We start from the raw sequence: 18,451 nt of genomic DNA, 5'->3' as shown, positions 1-18,451 counted from the left end.
CATCAAAATAAATTTTTGATCATTTAGTGGCTTTAGAGTAACTAAAAAAACTCATGATTATCCTTAAACAAGTTAGAATATCAAGTGAAACCTGCCAAAAGACGAAGTTGGAGATAAAATGTGTCCAGGACATAGGTGCCGATTAGCACCTTGTCACATAGACATGGATTCCAATCAGTACTTATAACCTGATTCCTCTCAAACCTGAGTTTTATCGTGTCTTATTAGCTTAAAAGATTCTAACTTGTTTAAGGGTAAAAACAAGTTCAAAACTACTAGAGAGTATTAACAGAGTAAAAAAAAAAAAAACTATTTTTTTCATTTCCCTTCTATAATTAAAACCCTCATCATCAAATTAAAGCTATTAGAAAATTGAGGGTAGTAACATGTTTAAGAAATTCTAAGAGAAATGGCTTCAAGGAGATATTAGGTTGCTTATGCAACACTTACTCCTCCCTAGTCTATAAACACATTCATATGTATACATTCAACTTACTAAATACTTCAAGAAATCACATCAAACAAGCTATAACACAACATACGAAATGATTGACGACTTGAGATGATATTCATTGTCCATATAACATACTCGAACACAACTTAACCCAAAAGCTTAAAATTTTGTGTTTGGAAATATATTATATTAATCACTCATTATTATTCAATTTGGAATTTCATCCATATTTGTATATCTAAAAAATCTTTCCATCACGTAAGAGTCATTGCCTCTTTGTGGGTTATAAACAAGTTCTACTAGCTCTCCTTTGCCTATGGGCTATTTTTTTCCACCAACGTGTCATCCATGGGGCTTTTGTATGCCATCCATAAAAACTGCATCATCCCTGCACGTTCATCCATGGAAACCTGCCTGTACACCATGGAAACCTCGTTCAGAAATTTTGAGAGAAAAGACTTAATATTGTACAAACAATATCATGTTAGCTTCCATTGTAAAAATTCCATCATTGAAAGCAACCCATTTTAAAGCGTGAATGCACTAAGAATAGTAGTATCATTAATAATAAAACATTGAAATTCGACAATCGATAAATCTTTACCTAAATGACATGCCTTTAATAATTTAACAACTGGATTATATATGCCAATCGCCCCTAATTAGAGCAACTTCAACCTCGAGTTCCTGGACCATGTCACTCATTCCCATCCTGTGTACATTAGCCTTTTTCATTGTACATAGTTCAATTCCAGCTCTACTTGCTCACTGATTTCTATTTTCATGCATTCTTCTTGTCTAACACACAATAAACATCTTACAAACGCCCACATTCCAGCAAACAAGTTTGCGGCCGTGTACCTTAAATCGATTTTAACTATCCCAAAATTAAAGAAGGCAACATTAAAGAAAATCACAAGTTGAACGTTTTATTACACGTTTACAGAAAAACCACAAATATCCAGTACAGCTGAACATAAAACACACTGCATACAGACTTAACAACAACAAAGTCTCCCTCCAATTTCGTAGTTGCCAAATCCTTACTAATTCCAAACGATAGCTTGACTAATACATACATATAGAATTGCTTCACAAAACCAGTGGATGATGACATACTGCACTTGTAAGGTTTCTCTTTGTAAGAAGACCAAAGTTGTCTAGTGCTCATCAACATCATACACGAGAAGGTATTTGGTATCAACAAGATACCCACTCCATGTGAGGAGAGTGTGATATCTCAGAGATATAAAATACAAATTGCAATATACATAGAAATGACGACTGTACTTGTTTCACTCTGTAACGGAGTCTAGGTCTGGGGGTTGCTAAAATCTTGATCAGGATCTTAAATGTCACAATTCTACAAATTTAAAATGTCAATGACTTAAACATTAATTAGAGTCTTTTAAGAAGGATTATTAAAATAACAACCCAGATTGTGGTTTCTTTTAGCCTTTAAACTCAACATAAAGCTAAAATACGGAACCCAATTTGGTAGTCTTTTTAAGAATTTTTATCTGGGGGGTGGGGTGGGAGAGTGGGGAAGAGTAACAACCCAAGTTCCAATGACAATAAGTCTGTTTTAAGTTGTAAAAGTAGGCCATAGGCCTTTGATAGTAAAAGACCATGGGTCTTTGGTTTGTAAAAGACTAGACATTTCTTTTTCTTTTGAGTTGAAAAAGAGTGAATCACTTTGAGTAGACTTTAGGGAATGTTTGCAAATGTAATTGGGAAAAGGAAGAGCTCCCATTTTCAGCAAAATCCCCAAAACTTTGGTTGAATGTTGCTTACATGCTAGATTTCAGAGAATGTTAATAATTCTTTGACTTTTGGATTTTTTTTTAAAGAATATTAAACTTTCTTTTAACTTTATGAGAAAGACTAATATCCTTTTTAATTTAGTTGTCTTCTAAGAGTATTAGAAATTCTTCTACTCTTTCTGGGAAAGACTTTTTTGTTAATAAGTACATCCCAAGAAAGCCATAATTTTTTTTTTTTTAGCCTTGTCTGATAAGTAATTTTAAGAATGAACTATCTATCTAAATCATTGACATTCTTTAATTGTAAAATTTTATGATCTTCAATCAGATCCTATGATCTGATCCAAAGACCCTCCCTCAGATCCTAGATATGATCCTGATTTTAGCAAACCCGGTGAAACCTGCGAGTGTAATGGGGATAACATGTTGCTGGTGCTAGCAAAGACTGCTAGATGTTATTCCCTCAGAATTTTCTGCTGGACAACATCGAAAGCTCATGGAACAATTGTCAGCTTCACTTACTAATTTTGGAGACACTGAAGCTGGTGCTAGGAAAGACCGTGCTTCTTCAAGGGAAGCTTCAGCTGTGGTAGGATATGAAAAAGCAGGTGTAGCGGAGTTTAAAGTTGATGAGGAGAAAAGGTTGCAATCTAATGGCCCTGGTGGAGTGATATAGAACATTTCCATCGCTTCATCTATATCCAGATCCCAGTCAGCCTGATGGAAGACAAATGAATAACCGAGATAAGTATATAATTAGTAATCTGCAGATTCTGCACTTCTAATTCCCACAAAGTAATAATATGGACAACTGTTTTAAGCTGAAAGTAAAATTCCTTCTCACCTCTGAAGTATTTACTTCTGCCACTTGATTTTCTGCAGCATCTGCATTATAATCATTGTTACATGCAATGGGTGCTGCATTGTCAAATCTTGTTCTGCAATTAATTGGATGGTTTTCAGCTTGCTCCGGCAATGCTTGAGATGCAGGAGCCAATGTTGGTTCAGATTGTGTTTCTTTATGAGAAGATTTGACAGTGATCGGAGTTGAAACATCAGGAGTGATGAGAGGTAAACTGGATGGAGAGTCCTCTGGAGGGACATAGAACATACGCATGAGAAGTTCCATCTCCTCCTCACTAAAACCAACCTGACGAAAGAAACATGAGTGCACAAGATAAGTACTTGATTAATTTACTATACTTCTCAATTCCAAAAAAAAAATATATATTATCTCACCCCTGAAGTTTGAGTGCACAAGTCATTGTCATTGTTACACTGATCTGTAACATCAGACATCATTTGAGCAGAAATTTCAGCACAACAAGATTGATTACTTGTTTGATGATTTTCAGCTTGCACTTCTAATACTGGACATACAGGAGCCAGTGCTGGCTTAGACTTTGCAGGTCCACCTTTGTTACTCTTTTCTTCATTACAGAATAAACGACAAAGCACAAGGGCCTTCTGCATAATGTTAAGCACCCAAGTGAATTGGATGAACATAACTTGCCTGATATATACTACAAATTGAATTACCACAAAGATGCAAATAACTGAATGCAAATATGTATCAGAAATGTTGTAACTGATGATAATGAAATAGAGGAGGTTGTCCTACAAAGCCATTTGATATATAATATGTTAGGACTCTAAGTAAGGGGCCTTGCTATTTGGTACATTGTGGCTAGATAGTGCAGGGAAGTGTGTTGCTGTGTGCTGTTGTGGGCAGGGCAGTGGAAGGCTTGTACATTCAGAGAGGTAGAGAGGCAGGGGAGGCTTGTGCAAAGTTAGTTACAAGTAGTTGACTAATTGTTGGTGCATTAAGTGTTGTACTTAGCTAGTTAGTTAGTTAAGCTAAGATGTGTCGTACCTTGTTAGTTAGTAAGTAGAATATAAGCTTCAATTCAGATTGTAAAATGAATTCATTGATGAATAATACATTGAATAGCCATTTCTTGAATTGCTATTGGAGGCTGATTCCCTCGAAGAATCAATGGAGGCCTAGTTCCTTCAAAGAACTACTAAATTGAGAGTAATAGAAATTAAGGTCATTTGATTCCTACCAATTTGGTATCAGAGCCGGTTCAATCATGGTGCAAGAAATTAGATACTCCTTTTTGAGTGAGTATGTTTCATTGGTTCAGCAGAGATTGGATGATCATGCCTCTGCCATGGAGATGGTTTCACAAAGGTTGGAAGCTCTAGACAACAACTTCAAGGGCTTGCAAGCTGTATTTGAAGAGAGACTTCCAGCAGTGATACAACAAGAAGGTTCTGCTCCTCAGCCAGATAACCATCCTGAAGCAGAGGTGCTGCCACACCATACTCATCCAAGACCTGAGGTAGGTGCTCTAATTCCTAAGCCTATTAGGCTGGAGTTCCCTAGGTTTAGTGGAGGTGATCCTTCTGGTAGGATTTTTAGAGCTGACCAATTCTTTAGGTATTACGAAATTCCTAAAGAAGAGAGGATTTTGAATGCTTCTTATCATCTTGATGATGAGACATTAATTTGGTTCCAAGATTGTGAAAGGTCATTGGATTCTTGGGAAACATTTGTTAGGGTCATCCAAGTCAGGTTTGGACCTTCATCATATGATGATCCTATGGAAACCTTGACTAAGTTGAAGCAAACTACCACTGTGGCTGCTTATAAGAGTCAGTTTGAGATGTTGAGTAATAGAATCAGAAACTTACTTGAGTCTCATAAGCTTAGTTGCTTCCTAAGTGGGTTAAGGGATGAAAAAAGATTGGCTGTGAGGATGCAACATCCAAGAACATTGAGTGCTGCTTTTGGTTTAGCCAAGATTCAGGAGGAGTATTTATTCACTTGCAAGAAGGTCTATAGGCCATTTCATGAGTCTAGCAAGAATAATTGGCAAGAATCCCTAATAAACAAGCATGACAGTAAAGCTGAATCTTCAACCAAAGTGCCTATACAAAAGATTACATCAACTCAGATGGAAGAGAGAAGGAAGAAGGGCCTTTGTTATTATTGGGATGAGAAATGGCAACCTAAACACAAGTGCAAGGGTCTTAAACTATTCACGATTGATGAAGTACAAGAAGTTAGTCAAGTGGAAGCTGGGGAAGTGGATGTTACTGTAGACTTTCAGTTGGATCAAGCTGATATCACCTTGTATGCATTGTTGGGCAGTCCTTCTCCAGGCATTGAGGGTGTTAGGTCAGATTAAAGGGTATTGGGTGGTGATTCTTTTGGATACCGGTAGCTCTCATAATTTCCTTAATGCTGTTCTGGTCAAACTTTAAAATTGGCTGTGGACTCTACTAGAATCTTAGAGGTGAAGGTAGCTAATGGAGATTTAATTAGAAAAAAAAGGGGAATGTAAGGACCTACTGCTTAAAATGCAAGGCAATGAATTCATAATGAATTTGCATGTGTTGACTCTAGGGGGCTGTGATGTGGTGTTGGGAACTCAATGGCTTTGTACTCTTGGCCTTATCAGCTGGGATTTCAAGCAATTAGTGATAGAGTTCATGTACCAGGACAAACAAATATGGTTGCAGGGTATTAAACCCACTGGTTCCTTGATTCAGGCTGCAAATGAATTCCTTAAATAGCCAATCACTAAAGGATTGTTATTGTCGATTGTGTCCATTGAACTTGCTGACAAGTCCAAGGCTTCAGAGGTTCCCCCAGAAGTGCTATCCTTGCTTGAGGAGTATGCTGTTGTCTTTGAGGAACCAAAGGGTTTACCTCCATGTAGAGGGCATGAACATCAGATTATCCTCAAACTAGGTACCCAACCAACTTGTCAAAGACCCTACAGGCATCCGTACTATCAAAAAACTGAAATTATCCGTACTATCAAAAAACTAAAATTGAAAACATTGTTAAGGATTTACTTGAGTTTGGTTCAATTAGAAATAGCCAAAGTCCTTTTGCTTCACCTGTGCTATTAGTTAGGAAGGCAAATGGTAGTTGGAGGATGTGTGTGGATTATAGGGCTCTTAATAATGACACTGTCAAGGATAAGTTTCCTATTCCTGTGTTGGATGAGCTCCTTGATGAATTGAGTGGTGCTTGGGTGTTCTCAAAGCTGGATTTGAGGTCTGGCTATCATCGGATTAGAATGAAGGAGGATGAAGTTGAGAAAACAGCTTTTAGGACTCATGAGGGCCATTATGAGTTCTTGGTAATGTCCTTTGGGTTAACTAATGCCCCTTCTACATTTCAATCTCTTGTGAATGATGTGTTCAAGCCTTTCCTTAGGAAGGTTGTATTTGTATTTTTTGATGATATTCTTGTATATAGTAGAGATATGCCCACTCATGTTTTGCATCTCAAATCAGTCTTACGAGTTCTGTTTGATCACAAATTGTTTGCCAAGAGAAGCAAATGCACCTTTGCTTGCTCTGAGGTAGAGTATTTGGGACACATCATATCAGGCCATGGTGTGAAGACTGATCCTAAGAAGACTCAAGCTATGCTGGATTGGCCTATTCCCAAAACTGTGAAAGCCTTGAGGGGATTCCTAGGTTTAACAGGTTACTACAGGAAATTCATAAGAGGTTATGGGACCATTGTTGCCCCATTGACTGATCTTCTCAAGAAGGATGCCTTTGAGTGGACTGATCAAGCTGACCATGCATTTCAGGACCTTAAGCAAGTTGTTTCTCGTCCTCTTGTACTTGCCTTACCTAATTTTTCTCAACCCTTTGTGGTTGAGTGTGATGCTTTTGGATTTGGAATTGGGGCTGTGTTGATGTAGCAAGGAAGGCCTATTGCTTTTCACAGTCAAGCCTTGAAGGGTAAGAGTGTTCATTTATCCACTTATGAGAAAGAATTATTGGCCCGTATTACTGCAGTGAAGAAGTGAAGACCTTATTTGTTTGGGAAGCCCTTTGTGATCAAAACTGATCATCAAAGTCTAAAGTACCTGCTAGAGCAGAGAATTGGCACTCCTATACAGCAAAGGTGGATAACTAAGCTCCTTGGATACTCATTTATCATTGATTATAAGAAAGGAAAGGAAAATGTGGTAGTTGATGCCCTATCCAGACAAGGTGAGAAGGGTCAATCTGATTCAATAGATGCTTTGCTCAATAAGGTGGAGTTAGTTGATTCTGATGCCTCTCAAGTTTCTGAGATAGTTCTTTGTGATCATTCAGACTTCAGTTTGTTTTGCTTGGACAGTCATAGTAGCTTATTCCTCATTTCTTTTTCCCATCCCACTTGGCTTGAGGAATTGAAATCAAGTTTAGTCTGCAGAATGGACTCTTGTTGTACAAAGGTAGGATTTACTTGGGCTCTAATTGTGGTCTAAAGCCTAACGTGATGAGTTTGGTGCATGACAGTCCATTGGGTGGACATTCTGGTTATTTGAAGACCTTTCACAGGGCTAAAAGGGATAGGTTTTGGAAGGGAATGAAGAAGGACTTGAAGGATTATATTAAGGGTTGTGAGTTGTGTCAAAGGATTAAACATGAAACCAGCAAACCAGCTGGCCTGTTGCAGCCCTTAGAGATTCCTCATACACCTTGGACTTCCATAAGCATGGATTTTGTGGAGGGTTTACCTAAAGTCTTTGAAGCAAGATGTGGTGATGGTGGTAGTGGACAGACTCACTAAATATGTCCATTTCATTCCACTATCCCACCCTTACACTGTAGTCAAGGTGGCTTCCTTGTTCATGACTCACATCTTCAAGCTACATAGACTGCCCACTTCTATAGTTAGTGATAGGGACCTTGCGTTTACTTCAAGATTTTGGGAAGAGCTATTTAGATTGCAAGGAGTGGACTTAGCTATGTCTTCAGCCTATCACCCTCTGAGGTGGTTAACAGAAGTCTTGAGCAATATCTTAGGGCCTTTGCAAGGGACAAGCCAAATCAGTGGGTGGAGTGGTTACCTTTGGTTGAGTTCTAGTTTAATACTAACTACCACACTGCCACTAAAGTGACTCCCTTTGAATCCCTTTATGGTTTTCAACCCCTTAAATCGCTGGATTACATCCCTAGCCTCACTAAGGTTGCTGCTGTTGATGAATTTTTATTAAATAGGCAACAGATTTTGGGCCTTCTCAAGAGCAACTTAGTGGCTGCTCAAGACAAAATGCGATTCAAGGCTAACAAACAGAGGCAAGAGAGGAGCTTTGAGGTTGGTGATTGGGTTTTCCTTAGGCTGCAACCCTTCAAACAACACTCCCTTCGATGGACCAAGGTGGGGAAGTTAGCACCTAAGTTCTTTGGACCTTTTCAGATTCTACAGAAGATAGGGTCTATGGCTTATAAACTAGATTTGCCTCCAACTTCAGAGGTCCATCCTATGTTCCATGTTTCTTGCTTGAAGGCTAAGATTGGGCAAACAATCACTCCAATTCTAACACTTCCACCAGTAGATGCCTAGGGGCATATCACTCCTGAACCAAAGGCTATCTTGCAATAAAGGCCATGTCAGCTAAGACGATACAAGGATGCTATTGAGGTTTTGGTTCATTGGGAGGGCTCTTCTCCAGCTGATGCAACTTGGGAATTTCTTCATAAACTGCAGACTCAATACCCTCACCTTGTGGGCAAGGTGCTTCAAAGTTAGGACTCTAAGAAAGGGGCATTGCTATTTGGTACATTGTGGCTAGATAGTGCAGAAAAGTGTGTTGCTGTGTGCTGTTGTGGGCAGGGCAGTGGAAGGCTTGTACATAAAGAGAGGTAGAGAGGCAGGGGAGGCTTGTACAGAGTTAGTTACAAGTAGTTGACTAATTGTTGGTGCATTAAGTGATGTATTTAGTTAGTTAAGCTGAGATGTGTTGTGCCTTGTTAGTTACTAAGTAGAATATAAGCTTCAATTCAGATTGCAATATGAATACATTGATGAATAATACATTGAATAGCCATTTCTTGAATTGCTATTGGAGGCTGATTCCCTCAAAGAATCAATGGAGGCCTAGTTCCCTCGAAAAACTACTAAATTGACAGTAATAGAAATTAAGGTCATTTGATTCCTATCATAATAGGCGTCAGTAAAACTTCTTGTGATTTGGAGCTAATGGAAGCACATTCACACAAACAAATTTTTTTTTAAAAAAAAAAAATCATTACAAGATAACAATATTAAGCATAATTCAGTCAACTTGATGCCCAAGTCCATGAGCAACAACACCAATCAACTATCAGCAAAATGGATTACAACCGTGTTCAACAAAACCTCAATCAAATTAGCACACTCTCACAAGCTTCACACACAAATGTCAGAAACACAAACTCTCCCAAATCCCATTACATCATAAACAAGACTCACAATCTCAAAACCTTTATACACCCAAGGCCACTCTTACATTAACAAAACAAACAAATTCTCAATTCAAACGTGTGAGTATCGTTCAACCCAAAAGAAAGCATCAAAACTACTTTTTGAAAAAACTCACACCCTCTTCTACTAAGTCTCCTCTCCTCAATAGGGGAATTTTTGAGCTAAAACCACTAACCCCTTGCAACATTGTCTACATGTAAAATTTCAATATCTATCACTTGATGGATTAAGAATACCTTCTTAAATGAAAATAAAATATTAAAACGAGAGAGAGATCATTAATCCAGCAAGAATGTTAACCCTCACTAAGAATTAACAAAAAATTAACAGCTTCCACAATCCTAGGTAATTGAATCAATCCTCTTTTAAAGTTACCTCCAATGATTTTGGAGGCAAAACAATCTTAAATCAACACACACACTCAGTTCAGTAATCAATAAAAAAATCTCAGTTCAATATCACATTAGTTAATCAAATTGAATTGCAAAAGCCAACCTGACCGGGGTGTTTTCCATCAAACTCCTTTTGGGTTGTTCTGTACTCATGCATTACCCAATTAGTCCTTATTGCCTTCTCTTCTTTCTTATTACTCCCTCTATGGAAGACCAGAGTCTTCTTCATTCCAATCAAGCTCTCTCCAAACTCGATTTCCCGATCTGGACCAGTTGATTTCCAGAACCCAGCCTTGGTTTGCCTGTTCACCAGTTCCTGTTTCTGACCCCTTTTTCTCTTTTTTGGATTATCATTCTGATGCTTCAGGCTCTGTTCAGTGAAGAAGAACCACTCTTGGTCCTCCGTAGCAATTCCACTTTTAACTACAGTACAAGAAACCAGACTTAAGTACAAAATTTTGACACCCAAAATGGGAAAAATCACATGAGCATGTATATTTTATATAATTGTTCAACTATGAGATCATTATATGGGCATATTATGCAAATCCAATGTAATCTAGTAAGTATAATACCAACAAAGATGTCACATAACAATGAAAGTTCAAAAATTCTTACAAAGACTGATTCAGAATTTTGTTAGCAAAAAGGGAAAACAATAGTACTTCCAAATTCGAAAATAACAAATGAACTACAGAGAAAGTAAGAAGGAAGTTACAAAATTCCAGGTCTAAAATGAGAAAATCAAATGGTCATATCATATTGAGTAAGTGCTAAATCATTCTTTGAATTTAAACAAAATATGAAAGTACAAACCAAATTTCAATCTACTACTTTTTAAATGTTTTAAAGAAGAATAACAATTCATACAAGAGCAGAGGATCATAGCCCAAGAAAGCATCAGTCTTTATACAAAAGAAAGCACTAACAAGATACAACATGCACCAGACAACACCAATACCAGAAAACAGATACTCACAAAAACACACACACACACACACACACACACACACACACAAAACAAGCAACAATCTACACATGATCTCTGTAACTATTTCTTTTGATCAATTAACGTAACACACTTGTCCAGAAAAATTCTGTAACTAAAACGCAAAACAAGCAACAATCAACATACTATAATACGATGTGAAACATTTTCCTCCCTTTTCACAAAAAAGCATTAAATTTTCCAAGAAGTGAAGGTGGGTGTGTGATAATAGAAAAACAAGAAGATTACTTGGTAAGTCCCAGGGCTCATCTTTATAGAACTCAATTTCGGGAATAAACCAAGTGTCTTCATCATGCCCTGTGATCTTCTTCTTCAGGTAGAGTTCGATGACCTCCGGGTCCTTCGGACTAAATCTGACCCCAGGTGGCAAATGATCCAAACTCAGCTTTTCCATTACTCACTCACACACAGGAAGCTTTACTGAGAAACCCAGGAAAAAGTTTTACTGAGGAACCCGGAAAAAGCTTTCCTGAGAAACTACCTAAGAAAGAAACACAAGATAATTGCAAAAAAAAAAACAAGAGCATTTGTGAAAAAGCAGTTGGTCTTGGCCTCTTGACTTCAAACTATCTTCACCAACAAGTCTGATACAGTAACCTAATTTAAAATATAGTTTTGGACTTAGTTTTAGATTCTTCTGTCTTATTCAGCCAAAAAAAAAAAAAAAGATTCTTCTGTCTTGCTTTTAATACACATACAAAAGCTTATATACTAGTGGATTATTGATATTTAGTCAATATCATGGATACCTTTTTTTTGGAGGGAATTATGAATACTAATTTGTAACTTGTGTAATGCAAGAAAAAGTTTAATGTGAATTTTTTTTTCTCTTTTTTTTTTAATTTAAATTTGATAATAATGGTAATTATTAATAAGTATTTATTATAATTGTGTTTCTAAATAAAACTATATATTGTAGTAGAAATAGATATTTATTGTACCACCGCACACCCTTGGTGCGATTGTAGTAGGAAGCAAGAGTCGGGGTTCAAGTCTCCAGGAAGAAATTTCACACACATATATACTTAGATTAAGCTATAGTAGAATTCTATCTTTTATATATATATATATATATATATATATATATATATATATATATATATAAAAGATAGATATTTATTGTGATTGTATTTATATATGAAACAATATATGTAGTTTGTCATTTAAAGAAAATATGAAGTGTCAAAACTCTAATGGAGTCCCTAAAAAAATTATAATGAAGAGTTTAATTATAGAATATAAATTCAATTCAATTAAAATATATTGCAAAACTTATGAACACTACTTATGTATTATTTCTTAGGTTATTCTCTTAAGATTCAGCCATGTGGCTTTTTCCATATAAATGGAAATGTATTTTTAATTAAATACAGCCACATAATTAAATCATTAGGAAAGAACCTAAAAAACAACATATAAGTACTATATTTAAGTTTTATCCTAAAATATATAAGATAAATACATGAAGTGTAAAATTGTTAGACTTAAAAAACTTAGTCTTACATAATTTTTCTTTATAATGAGGCCAAAACACTAGAGTTTAAACATCAAATAATTTATTCTACCTATTGAATTGATTGAAACTCAATTTAGATCTATATATATATATATATATATATATATATATATATATATTATAGATTTGATTTTTTTTTTTTGTATTTTAATAATCTAAACACCACAATTTATAAGATTTGGGATTTTTTTTTTTTTTAATTTATGTGTTGGCGCGTTGCAACTAGCAAGCCGCCGGGCCCCTCCTCATGCAAAAGCTTTTAAGTTCCGCGCGCTTTTCCACATGCAAACGCGTTTTTGGTACCATTTAAAAGTGAAATTAAAGTTATATGTTTTTTTTTAATCAACTTTTAGTCTTTTAGCAAGTAAACAAATAAAGTTTCAGTAAAAAAAAAACTAATCCAAACTCAAGCCCAATAATTAAGAATATATTTAGATTTTAGTAAAACTTAAAATGGATAATCTATTCTGTAAAATATCTTTTAGCTAAAATAATTAAATCAGCCACAGGAGTAATCTTTGATCATCTTTGAAGCAAGGAAGTCAATACCGTACCGGAGGCTGTACCGGTTTGGCCACCGGTACGATATATTTCGAATACCGGTCAATACCGGTGTACCGTTTCGGGTTTACCGCTATTTTATATATATATATATATACACACATACACACCAAAATTTCTAGAACCATGTTTATAAGCATATAATATTTCACTTATATATATTATAGTAAATATAAAAGTTTATTATAAAACATTACCTCAATTCAGAACAAATTATTCATAATTTTAGACTTTAGTATCAATTAAAAGGAAAAAAAAACACAATATAAAAAATAGAAAGCTTAGTTGTTCATTGTTTACTAAGAAAACAAATAATACTAATAAGTTAATGTAAATAAGTTACCATTATACCCTTACAAAAATTCAAAAATTACAAAACTAAAAAAAAAAAAAAAAAAATTTATGTACCGGCCGGTACGCCCGGTACTAGCCGGTATTGCCCGAAATTGGCCAGTATGGCCGGTACACGGCCGGTACGCCAGGTATTTTTTCCGGTACAAAATAAAAGTGTATCGGTATCGGTGCACTAGCCGGTAAGGTACCGGCCGGTACCGGTACGGTATCGATAACCTTGCTTTGAAGGCTGGTACTACAAAGATTGTAATATCATTTTCAGAAACTAATAGAGGACATTTTCATAATTTGAGGATATTATGTCTCAAAATGTACTTTAAAATCATAATTAGTTCTCTCTATTTTTTTTTGGGCAGTTTGGGTTTAGTATCTAGTGACACTAGACTTATTGAGATGGTAATACGTGTTCATTTTTAGACATGTGTGACTATCTGACCAAATCCAATGCACTAAACCTAATCCATAATTTTTTTTTCAATACTTCTTCTTCCCTTGCATTCCAAGTACTAGGGCCACTGTAGGACCCAAAGTTTGTGTGTCATAACGTTTTAAGTAGATGCCGAATCTTTGTACTATGAAAATAAAAGTATAATAAAGAATACATAATAGTATGTAAGATAAGAATCTATGACATAAATAAATAAGTTATTAAAATATATGTACGCGTAAGATGGAGAGGAAGTGGGATCTTTGCTGTCTATCTAAAATGAATGGATGAGACATTGATGAGAAGAACCTTCTGGATTTCATAATTTTTTTTTTTTTTTGAGATAGTTACAATGCCTATACCGTTAACCTTGCAGCTCCAAGAATTTCTCCCATAAACTCTCAGACACTTTAAGTATAAAAAGATGTCAATTAAGCTACAAGGCATTTCACCTTTTGAAATTCATAACATAATTGTAGTGTGTACTAGTAATTCTAACCGCAATTTTTACTATATATATTTTTACAATTATCTTATGTGACAAAGTGTAAATAGTTGTTTATCACATTTACATTAACCCATATTTTCTCACCTTCCTTTACGGGGTTATAGTTATAGCCTAACTCATAACAAAATTATGACACAAAAGTGTACAATCTTAGATTTTTTTTTTTTTTTTACTTTGTACCAATTTATTTTAAATTATTTTGGGATTTTGCACCATACACTTGTGGAATAGATGAGAAATTGAAGAGATGCTTTGGAATTCTTGGATAATTGAATAGAGTAGTGGAGTAAATTATTATATTAATGAGAATGTTCTGGAATTCATAACATAATTGCATTATACATATTACATACACACTAGTGTAATAGATGGGAAATTGATGAGAAGGTTCTACAATTCTTGGAGAATTGAATTGTAGACTAGTGCAATGAATAAGATATTGATGAGAATCTTTTGGAATTCTTTAACTTTTAATTGCACCCAAACACTAGTGGAGTAAATTTTGATGAGAAGCTTCTGGCATTCTTGGATAATTGTAACATTGAGTTAATAAAATCCTATGTATCTGTTTTGAAACAAGTTAATTAAATTGAAAACATCATTAATAAAGAAATAAATGATGATATTCAACTTTTCTTGAAATATTGATGACATTAGAAAATAAGATCCACTTTATATATATATATATATATATAAGATAGAATTTCTACTCTAGTATAATCTTAGTGTATATGTGTGTGAAACTCCCTCTCCTGGAGACTTGAACCCCGGCCATTACCCCCACAACCAACAAGTATTTATACTTGTAGAGTGACCACCGCACCAAGAGTACGCGATGGTAAAAAATAAGATAGACTAATTACAAATGGAATCTTAAAATTTTGGTAGTAGGGATATCTTAAAAACTCTAAGAGATTTTATTTTTAATAAAATAAGTAAAAATCCTCCTCCTCAAATATTTACTGCTCTTATCAATTCGGTGCTATTTTATAATATATATATAATATTAAAAGGTTATATCAAAAGATTAGGGTTGAAATTTGAAGATTAATTATTTGTTAATAAAGGGAGACCCCACCTCAACTATGGTTCACAGAATGTTTGAAATTGGTTTGCCAAAGTCTATTAAGAAAATAGTACGTTTCCATTAATACTTATTTTTTTTTTTGGCAAAGTACTAATATTAAAATATCATTTTAATAAATTATTAAATAATGAATTGGTAAACTAAACGAGGACAATGATTGATTTTCACATGGTTATTGGGTCCGTTTGTTACCATTGTTTAAATAACAATTTTCAGTGTTTAAACAAAATTACATGTATTTTCACAAAATTTTGTCCTGAATCTTAAGTAAAGAGTTACTATTGTAGTAAAAAGAATCAATGTGGGATTCTCTTTGGATATTAAAGCCCTCATGGTATATATAGTTTATGAAAATAAAAATTTTCTAAAAGGTAATTTTCCTAGGAATAGTCAGTTGAGGCCCAAAAAAAATTACAAAAAAAAAATAAAAAATGGAAGCCCTCACAGTAAGGGGAACCCAAATAAAAAGAATAGGAACCAAGAACCCTCTTCATAAACACAAATTTCTGTTTACATTATAATTGGGTAAAGAAACTGGAGAAAATATTATATCATGGCCTAATTCTTCTACTTCTCCTTTACAAACACAAGAAAATTTTGAATTAAAACCTAGACGAAGTTGTAGACATCCCATTTTGCAACAGAGGAACCCATAACCTTGTGTTATCGTAATTTCAAAAATAATCTAGGAGCAAAAATGTTGTTTGAATCATTCGATGAATACAAATTTCACCTTAAAATAAAATTGAGTTCACCACGATCAAAATGACATAAAGAACTTGATCATCAAACCATCTAGTCAAGAGATCAAGCCACATCAAGTTTTGAAGGTCATATGCATTCCAATGCCTCAAGGCATAAATCATGTGATTATGGGTAGTTTATTTTGATTGGTCTTTATTGGATTAGTTAGAATTAATTAATGTCTTAATCTCATTGTTTTATTTTTAAGACAAGAATGTAATTGAGAGTAATAAAAAAAAATTAGGAGATAGCACTCTAAATTTTGATTTTTGATTTCCCTCCTTGAAAAGAAGAAAGTGAATTGGAGATCAAAAAATTGTGATAGGCCAAAGATGTATTGACCCTTTGTGATGAATTAACCAATTATTAACCAAGTGAATTGATTAAGTTCAATTACATACAATGAGCGTGGTAGCACAAACAAATCACCAATTAACTAAATATGCAGTGAAAATTAAATGACACGGTGATTTGTTTAGGAATAAGGAAAACTTACACAATAAAAATCCCACCAAGTGATTTTAAGGTTACCACTCCCGATAATCCACTATTATCAAAACAAGCGGTTACATGTAAATGAATCTTAGTACCTTATACCAACCTACAATTGAACCATTATCTCAATACCCAATTGGACTTGTTCTGTAGTGACAATCTCTCGTTGTATTGCACAACTCCCAGTACGTGACTAACCAATAGATGCACAAATCCCAGTACGCGACTTGATCACCAACTTGAGAAGGATGTTGGCTACAAAGTTTTTCTGTTTTTCAACACATGAAGATCACGAAGTTGCTTTGTCACAAAACCCTACGGTGTATAAACACAGCAGCTTCTTCACAAACTAGGGCAAATTAGGTTTTCTGGTCACACTTGAGGAATTATGCTCTTGTGCAATTGTGCTCTTAAATGTGCAACCTGATACGGCCCTTGAAATAATCTTTATATATGTTTAGGGCTGTGAGAAAAGAAAGCTCAAACACATACGGATTGAATGAAAAACAGTCCTGAAAAACTGAGTTTCATAAACCTCGATAAATAGCCATCTATCGAGCTAGCTGTCGAGTAACGGGCTTTAGCAACTTTTAAACCTCGATAGATAGTAGCTGTTGAGCTAGATGTCAAGATTTAAAATCCAGCACTTTCTCACTTGATTCTTGGACAGACTTGCATAGCTTCAATACTTGGACTTGAACTCTTGTTCCTTAAAGCATTAAACACATCTTAGATCTATTCAAATACAAGTAAAGTGCGTTTTGTCAAAGGATTAGCCAATACATAAAATGTTGACATATGTTCCTAACATATAATCACATATGTCCTAACAAATTGGATCTTTAAGTTAAAGTTGTGATCATTTAGTGGCTTTAAAGTAGCTAAAAAACTTATGATTATCCTTAAACAAGTTTTAATATCATGCAAAACTTGCCAATAGACAAAGTTGGAACCAAATTGTTTCCAAGACACAGGTGTCGATCAACACCTTGTCACATAGACATAGATTCCAATTAGCACTTATAACTTGATTCTCGCAAAATCCAAGTTTTATCATGTCTTATTAGCTTAAAATATTCAAACATGTTTGAAAAAAAAAAATTCATTTCCCTTCTATAAATTAAACCCTCGTCATCAAATTAAAGGATTATAAAAATTCCAACTTCTGTAGCAATAAAGTTATTACAAAATTAAGAGTAGTAAGGTAGCGCAGAAGTACTAAGAGAAAAGGCTTGAAGGAGATATTAGGTTGCTTATGCAACATTTACTCCTCCAAAGTCTTTAAGCACATTCATATGTACACATTCAACGTACTGAATACTTCAAGAAACCACATCAAAGCAAGCTACAACACAACATATGAGATGATTGGTGACAGGAGATGATATTCGTTGTTCATATAACATATTTGGAAAAAACTTAACCCAAAAGTTTAAAATTATGAGTTTGGATTCAACTATATTATATTAATCATTCACTTTTCTCATTATTATTCAATTTAGAACCTCACTCGTATTTGTATACCTAACAATCTTGCTCTCACGTGTGAGTGATTGCCTCTTTGTGGACCATGAACAAGTTTTACTATAAGCTATTGTTTTGTCACCATAGCGTCATCTATGGGACTCTTGTGTGCCATCTATGAAAACCACGTGTCAACCCTACATGTTCATCCATGGAAACCTGCCTGCACACCCGTGTCCATGAAAACCTCGTCCAGCAATTTTGAGAGAAAAGACTTAATAGTGTACAAACAATATCGTGTTAGTTTCAGTTATAAATCTACCATAATTGAAAGCAACCCATTTTAAAGCGTGACTGCACTAAGAATAATAGTATCATTAACAATAAGCATCTTAAAAACGCCCACA

General features: G+C 34.8%; 1 protein-coding gene across 2 annotated transcripts; it reads right to left on the bottom strand.

The window, feature by feature from the left end:
• Positions 1–734: 734 nt before the first annotated feature.
• LOC142618827 (uncharacterized) lies at positions 735–11,477 on the bottom strand. 2 transcript variants are annotated; one of them, XM_075791861.1, is made up of 6 exons: positions 11,117–11,462; positions 9,983–10,302; positions 3,457–3,684; positions 3,062–3,367; positions 2,740–2,934; positions 735–868 (listed from the first exon to the last, which is right to left on the bottom strand). In XM_075791861.1, exons 1-6 carry the CDS (start codon positions 11,280–11,282, stop codon positions 851–853), a joined length of 1,233 nt encoding a protein of 410 aa, XP_075647976.1. In that variant the 5' UTR covers positions 11,283–11,462; the 3' UTR covers positions 735–850. The 2 variants fall into 2 exon arrangements, with proteins under 2 accessions (XP_075647976.1, XP_075647975.1); XM_075791860.1 differs by lacking the exon at positions 735–868 and having other exon boundaries at positions 1,333–2,934; positions 11,117–11,477.
• Positions 11,478–18,451: the final 6,974 nt, after the last annotated feature.

The sequence above is a fragment of the Castanea sativa genome, chromosome 12 (genome assembly GCF_040712315.1).
Source record: "Castanea sativa cultivar Marrone di Chiusa Pesio chromosome 12, ASM4071231v1".
Taxonomy (NCBI): Eukaryota; Viridiplantae; Streptophyta; class Magnoliopsida; order Fagales; family Fagaceae; genus Castanea; species Castanea sativa.
The sequence above is the reverse complement of the archived record's forward strand: the minus strand, read 5'-3'. Positions and strand labels throughout refer to the sequence as shown.

Coding starts and splice junctions, on each gene's coding strand:
- LOC142618827 (XM_075791860.1), bottom strand. CDS start 11,282: ATGGAAAAGCTGAGTTTGGATCATTTGCCACCTGGGGTCAGATTTAGT. Junction 3,685..9,982: donor ATGGAAAACACCCCGGTCAG/GTTGGCTTTTGC, acceptor AACATTATGCAG/AAGGCCCTTGTGCTTTGTCG. Junction 3,368..3,456: donor TGTGCACTCAAACTTCAGGG/GTGAGATAATAT, acceptor TTCTTTCGTCAG/GTTGGTTTTAGTGAGGAGGA.